General features: G+C 36.1%; 1 protein-coding gene across 2 annotated transcripts in view; it reads left to right on the top strand.

Moving 5' to 3' along the window:
- LOC106876200 (uncharacterized) overlaps positions 1 to 7,859 on the top strand; it is a 42,877-nt gene that overhangs the window by 28,021 nt on the left and 6,997 nt on the right. For both annotated transcript variants that reach the window (XM_014924657.2, XM_014924658.2), the window contains 3 exons: positions 2,300 to 2,463; positions 4,144 to 4,243; positions 6,444 to 6,678. In XM_014924657.2, coding sequence (XP_014780143.1) covers positions 2,300 to 2,463; positions 4,144 to 4,243; positions 6,444 to 6,678 — 499 coding nt within the window. The remainder of the gene's footprint in view (positions 1 to 2,299; positions 2,464 to 4,143; positions 4,244 to 6,443; positions 6,679 to 7,859) is intronic.

Below are 7,859 nucleotides of genomic sequence, written 5' to 3' on the forward strand. Positions count from 1 at the left end.
CTGCTTTCCCGGGAATTAATGGGTGTGTCAGCTAGTATATATATATATATATATATATATATATATATACACACACATACACCCACACACAGGAAGCGACACACACACATATATATATAATCTCCATCACATCATTTAATTTTCACCTTTCTTAGATGGGTTAGGTGGAATTTGTTGGGGCATATCTGTGGCTGGATGCCCTTCCTATTGTCAACAATTGTCTGTTTCCCATCAAGATAATGCTGTCCATGGTCAGACATGTTTTCCATGGAAAACTGAAATCCTGATGTCAAGACAAAGAGACATGCATACAAACACACACGCATACATGATGGGATTCTGCCTGTTTTTACCTGCAAAATCTATAATAGAAGGCACTTTCCTAAAGTGCCATGCAGTGTGACCAAAAAGGAAACTTCTCAACAATGCAGCCATGCCTGCACCAATACACACACACACACACACTCTCGCTCGCTTGCTCATTCACTCATGGTAACATGAAACATGGACATTAAAAGATATATTGTTTTATTGAAAAATGCTCTTGTACATTAGTCTTTTAGAAATATGTGCATGTGTAGGGAGTATTTCATTTAGGTTACATAAAAGGGTCTTGTAATAGAATTCCTTTAAGAGATGATCTTATGTTTGTGGGACAAAACATAATCTTTGATATTTCTTTCATTAATCCTTCCTTGTTTTCACTAAAACATTTATTAAAATGTATACTTAGTACTTTTGTTTATTTATTTTTTAAAATTCTTTCTATCCCACTCTTGCATCTCATTGTTTGACATCATTCTTTAGGTTTGCTGTTTATACCAAGTCTATTTACATATTACAAGGCTATAAGCACCAAACTGGATTTGATAGTGATGCCCTAGATAGGGGGTTCATGAGTTTTGGGGGTATGAAGCTAAGCCATCCTACTTCTCCTGGATCTGCTATGGCTTAGGGTGTCCATGGCTAAGGCATACCAGACTTATAAAGGAGCTGGTCCCTAGGTGTATGTCACACGAACTGGTCTCCCTACCTGAGAGTTTATATAGGTCTTGTGCTTTGATGGTAAGTTGAGGAGAGCAAAAGACCAGCAGAGTAAATTGCAAATAAACCTGCAGAAAGTAGTAGAAAGCCACTGTATTATTTCTCTCTGCAAAACCAGGGATTTTCATGGAGGCCCATGATCACTGACATCTGTATACATGGCAGATGATGAAAGAGGGAGAGAAATTATTGTTAGTGTGTAATAAGTAGTTGTTGAATTTTATCCTTCTAGCAGAGTCAAATTTACCTTTCATTCTTCTAGGGCAAATAGATAAAACAGCATCTTTGTTCTGGAAAAAGTTTAAATTAAACTAAACATTTCCATTACAGATTGGGACATTTTACCTTCTGGTTCCTTCAGCCTAACAGCCTCTATGTTCTTCCATCTGCCTATGTCTTTGGTAAGAGTTGGAACTTGAAACCAGTTTGTGCCACAGGTTTACAGGTCATCTTTTAAGGTGTATCTTCAGGTTTTCTTTGGTCTACCCTTTGGTCTCTTTCTACCAGCTGGTAACCATCTCTTTGCAGTTCTTGCTGAGATATTATCTCCAATTTGTAGGACATGCTCTACCACCATGTCCTACTCTTCATGACAAGACTCAGGCGTGTGGCATTTGCTCTTTGAAGCATCTCCTTCTTTGTGATCTCGTCTCGCCATCTATTGCCCAGGATTTTTTGGAAAGTATCAATATATTTTACAATTCAGGTGGTACTTTTCCATGTGTCAGCAATAACGGTTGTTGAGTTAACAGTTGACCAGAATAACCTTAATTTGGTTTGTGATGTGAACCTCTTCAATTGCCATATTTATTGGAGTTCGGTGACTACTCCTGCATCTTTGGCAATCTTTTGTAATGATATCCTACTTTCTGTAGGATATCGTTTTTCCAGTTATCATTGTATTCTCTTTATTGCCAACACTCTATTTTTTAGAACCTCCAGTTTACTTTGCTCAACTGTGCTATTATTTAGTTTTGAGTAGGAGTCTTGGGACAACATTTTGGTCCCTTGGTTTCAGTTCCCAATGGAAGTATTTCCTTGTATGTTGCTATTGCCCCTGAGGTAATGTCATTAATGCCATAAATTCCCACTTTCTCTCTCAATTTTCTATCCTAAAAATATATTACTGGATGCTAATATAAAGTGGTCTCAGTGAGCAGCTAGATTAACATGCTTTTGATGTTACATGTTAGCAAGACACTTCATTCTTCATGGTTAAAGCTTTGTTCTAATTTCTCAACTTTTACCATTTAAGGAACCCCAACCAGGCAGCTCTGGATGTTCTCCCAAAAAAAAGTCTCTCCATACAGGTGAGGAAGGTGATATGGAAGGAAAAGTTGAGGATGATGATGATGAAGATGAAGAAGAGGACGATGAGGAAGATAGTGAATTAGATGAGTCTGATGAAGAATATGAAGGGTATGGAGAAATTTACTTTTTGAGTTCTGAATTTCCTAACATATTTCTTTCTTTGCTTAAGTTGACCTTTCTTAATTTCTATGCCAGTGTGTCAAGCAAAACATCTTATGATGCAAGTGAAATCACCCTTCTGTCTTCTTTAATCTTCAGCTTATTGATGTCATCCTCATACAGCATAAATACCTCTTCTCAGATCTACCTTGTGTGAAAATGTATTTTAGTTTGCACATGATGTTATCTCATGGACAACAAACAATTGGAAGTCACCATAATAGCTTGACCTTGCAATCGTAGATGATCTCTCAAGGCAATCTTACATAGCAGTGCCAAAACTGTTATAAAGACTAGAATTATTCTTTGGAGCTAGAAAATACAGTAAAATACTTCATCTCCTGCTGCACATACAAACATCCTGGACTACCTTCATAAGAAGACTCATTGGATTGACTTACTCATTACTAAAACTATACAGTTTCTAGTTCATTGATGTGGTTTTCGTCTTTGTACCTCTTCCATCACTACAACTACATTTCCCTTCTGATTTAGCTTGCAGCATAGCATCTCTATCCAACACGCATCTCTCTTATCACTCTAGTGCCCATGATTCTTTATAGGACTCCCAATTCTAGTGGAAGGGAAGGTTTCCTCAAATCAATGACCTAGCCTGAATACTTGCAACAGAGAAGACTCTACTAAAGTCTTCTAAGGTCTCAAATGGTGGTGATAACTGTTTGATACCAACCTGCTTGAGACCACCTCTAGTTTTATGATACATTCTCTATATTTTAAAGTGATCTATTTTAAAACCTTTCATAAAATTTTCATGTTAATTTATGTTCTAAACACTGGCTTAATAATAATGATAGCAATTTAGTAAATTCTCATTATTTCCAAGATTAATTGTAGCAATAGCAGTGTTTTAACAGAAATATGGTAACAAAAGGATTAAACTGCATCACAGATTGTCTCCTACCAGGTGGGCCATGCTGGGATTTGAGTTCTTTATGCAAAATATTGGAACAATTATTGAAAGACAGCTAGTCTATTGTTCTTACATTTTTGTCAATCCCACCCACCACAACAGAATTGATATCCTAAAACCACGGTGTCATGTAAAAAGCACTGGTGATGGTGTCATGCAAAAAGCAGTGGTGATGGTGCCACATAAAAAGTACCCAGTACACTCTATAAAGTGGTTGGCATTAGGAAGGGCATCCAGCTATAAAAACCATGTCAAAACAGATTATGGAGCACGGTGCAATCCCTGGCCATGCCAGTTCCTTTTAAGCTGTCCAACCCATGCCGGTATGGAAAACAGATGTTAAATGATGATGATGATCCTGAATTGGTATTTTTTTATTGACCTTCAAAGGATGAAAGGTAGTATTAACCTCTGCAAGATTCAAACTTGGAATGCAGAGAACTGGACCGAATACCACTGCATTTTATCTGGTGCTCTAACAAGTTTACCAATTTCTCTGTAATTGACTGCATTAATCTTACCAATTTGAGAGGCTATGTAGCAGCCATACGTATTGTTCCTCCTTTCATTAACTTACAAACAGTTTGTTTTCTCTCCTCACTATTGGTCTTGGGATAATTTGCATTTTATCCATCCGTAGTTGATATAAATCCAAGATATGTATCATTGTTCTTTATCTTAATGTGTTTTCTGTTCAGTGACAGCAGTGATGACAATGGCCTAGATGAAGAAGATGAAGGCGATGATGATGAGGAAGATGATTATGATAACCAGAATTTAATGAAAGACAGTGAAGAGGTGTGTATACCTAGGCCTATTTTCTCCACTCTGTTTTGCTTGTGTTAATTTCTTTTTTCTTTTTTTTTTCCCATTAAACTTTCACAGCAATGGTTTTTCTGAGAAAAAACAATTTCTGAATTGGTTTTGCAATCCACCATAAATTGATCATTATTTAACCAACATTATTGTTATGGTTAGTTCTTATTATTTAGTTGTAAGTCAACCCTGATTGACCAGATTTATTCTAAAAGGCATCCCGAGTGTGACCGGTCCATCTTTTTTTTCTTCAGACATCACAAACTATATTATATAAAATGTCCCCCTTTTTAATACGGTAGATTGTGACTTGATGTAGATTTGGCCAAAAACATGTTAAATAAGGTTGGCTTCTTTTGTTTAGTGCTAGGTTAGGCCTGATTGAATAGGTCTTTCATCAAAGACCTTCCATTTATGATTATTTCATCTTTTGTGGGACATCAAACTTTCTTGTCCACTATACTCTTCCTTGTGTCAGAAGGTGTAATGATCTGCGGAATATTTAGCTGTTATTTTTAGCAGTTTGGCCACATAGTCTCCCCTGTTAGCTTGTAGTTCTGGTTTTTCTTTTATACATTTCAACCCAAATGCTGTGGCCATGTTAGAGAACTGCCAGTGGTTAGTAGATAGATTGGATGACCAATTTAACCATTTAGCATTTAAGCCGGCCATATCCAGCCTAAATATTCTCTACCTGTTCTATGTTCAAACTGGCCGGATCTGGCTTTGCACACTTATCCTACAATGTCATTCTAAGAATAAGCAACTACATCCTCAAAATTTTAATGCTGCGATGTCTTTGCATGATTACTTCAAAACAATTTGATTACATAAGCATTACATTTGACAGAATAATCTGTATACTAAAGGGTTAAAAAAAAGAAGTTTCTTGGATACAAATGAAGTGCTTCAGTAACTCCTGTTTTCGTTCAATTTCAGTTTGTGCTACTAATGTTTCTTTCCAAGTTACAATGACAATTATTTTTCTGTAAAGATATTGGGATGATATTTTATTAGCTCATTACTTTTATGGCAAGCTGATGGCCTTCTTTTAGATTGTATTAAGCTGTCTGAAGGTGTCTAACTTCAGTTGTATTGTAAATAGTATTTAACTTGAATTTTTATTGATCTGTTTGTGTTGAGGGGGAAAATTGTTTGAAAGAATTTCTAACAGGTGCATATGAAGAACAAGTCACTGTAATTGGACACAGAGAGATGAGGAGAGGAGGTATAAATGTGTTGGATAGATTTATATAATGTAGGTCTATTAGAAAGTTCTGCTAGTGTAACAGAAGGGGATTCAGATTAATGGTAGGTTAGAGGTTATACGATGTTGGTGACAGAGAGACCACAAAAGAAGTGCAATATTAATTTAAAACATGAGCCAAATGGAAGTATGTTGAGAAGGTAATTGGGCAGTAATTATTTTCTATTCCATACAAGGCCACTGAATATTCAAATGAAATATGACAGTAACATTATTTTCTTTTGTAAGTGAACAATTGCCCCATAGTTCAGGTGTGTGAGAATTGGTAGACTGAATAGAACAATTTACTTGAAAAACAAATAACATTTGGAAACAGAGAGAGCATCAAGCCATAGAAAATCTGCCTTGTAAATGCTCATCTCACTCATGCTTGCATGAAAAGCAAGGATAAAAAAGATGATGATCCGTATGTGTGTGTGTGCACGTGTGCAGGTCCTGAAAAGTTCCTGCCTTTAACCCTTTCAATACCAACCCAGGTGAAACCAGCTCTGGCTCTATAGTACAAATGTTTTGTTTTCATAAGTTTTGAATTAAAATCTTCCAACTTTAGTCATAATTTATGTTCCTAACACCAGCTTAATGATAACTAAGTGAATTTACTAGATTCTTTGTTATATTTAAAATTAATTTAAAGAAGCACAGAGCATCTCAAAATAAATTTGGTAACAAAAGGGTTATGAAAGGCCTGGTTGGAGGCCCAACTTTCTGAGTTCTTTCACAGGGCTTAGAAAAACTGAAGGAACACTGCAACAAGTGTGTGAATCTTAGAGGGAAATGTTTTCAATAAAATCATAATTAATTGATCCTCTTGTATGTTCTTTAACCAAATTCAGGAACTTTTCAGCATCTTTCATTATAGTTTAGTAAAGAAATTTTGTGTTTCTTCTAATTAAAGCTTTATACTTTTATTTTTAGCCTGGAATGGACAGTGGTTGTACTGCCGTTGTTGCTCTGTTACAAGGACAACGGCTGGTTGTAGCTAATGCTGGCGACTCACGCTGTGTCTTATGTAGCAACGGCAAAGCTATTGATCTCTCAATTGACCATAAACCTGAAGACGAGGCTGAGAAGTCTCGTATTGAGGCAGCTGGTGGTAAAGTTACAAGTGATGGACGTGTCAATGGAGGACTTAATCTGTCAAGAGCAATTGGTAATTTTCAGTTTGGCTATTCCCATTTTCTCTCCTGATTTTCATTCTTTCTGTAAAATTTCAACTATTTTTATTTTAGGTTTTGTAGTCCTACATGTAAGGTCATACAATATTTATAAAATACGTAGGCGAATGGGAATCATGGCTAACACATGTTGTTAGGTACTTGATGTGGTTTCCTTTCTACTGCATTCATACTGAACAATGTGCTGATCAATGTGGAAAAATAAACTTTACATTTAATTGACATTCTATACATTATTGTTATTATGAATTGTGCAAATATTGCAGATTCCATCCAAATAGTAAGCTTGTTAATCTGCTTCTATTGACACCACTTATTGATGCTTTTAGAAAAGAAGTGAATGCCACAACTTCACATTTTCTTTGTAAATCTGAGTCTTTGTACTTAAGCTTGCTTTTGAACCCTTCCTGAGTTTTAGAGTATCTGTTGAGTAGAATTTACTTGTTGCAAGCATTCAGACTAGATTCTTCATTCACTTACGGTCTTGAAAATATTTGAGTTGCACATGAACTGCATCACTCTAACTTGGGGAAATTTTCAAGGCTGTAGTCACTGCTCTGTCTTCTGACCAATTTATAAATCAATGTTATTATAATTAATCACTGATTCTCAGTGGAGTGAAGCAGTAAAGCAATATTTAGTTGCATTCACTTATGGTGTGAATTAGTCATTGTTAACACTAACTTAACTATTGTTGTTCAAGTGAATGGCATCTCTGAGTAATTCTTAGTATGTATACAACTAATTTTGAGAGACAGCTGAGGATCACAAGGGATCACTATTTTAAATCAATGAGGTTTGATCCACTAATTTATATAATTACTAGCAGAAATACCCGGCTTTGCCCGGGTTAAAGAGAATAATGAAATCTAAAAACGCCGTCTAGACTACGCAACCCTCAACTGTTAGTAGCTACGATACCATATTTCTACATTATTAACTCTCCAATCCATGCCAGCATGGAACATAGACATTAAGTGGAATGCCAGTCTCTCATCTAGGAGGGCCTTGAAATCAATGTTACCAACTGGGGACTATGTGTGTCGCAGTGATAATAAAAAGACCCAAAGGAGGTCTGCAACGAAATAATTTTACTCAACACTTTGCAAGTGAATCAGTAGAGGCAAAGATGCGTCTCATTTACTTGACAATTTAT

The sequence above is a fragment of the Octopus bimaculoides genome, chromosome 9, assembly GCF_001194135.2.
Source record: "Octopus bimaculoides isolate UCB-OBI-ISO-001 chromosome 9, ASM119413v2, whole genome shotgun sequence".
Classification (NCBI taxonomy): domain Eukaryota; kingdom Metazoa; phylum Mollusca; class Cephalopoda; order Octopoda; family Octopodidae; genus Octopus; species Octopus bimaculoides.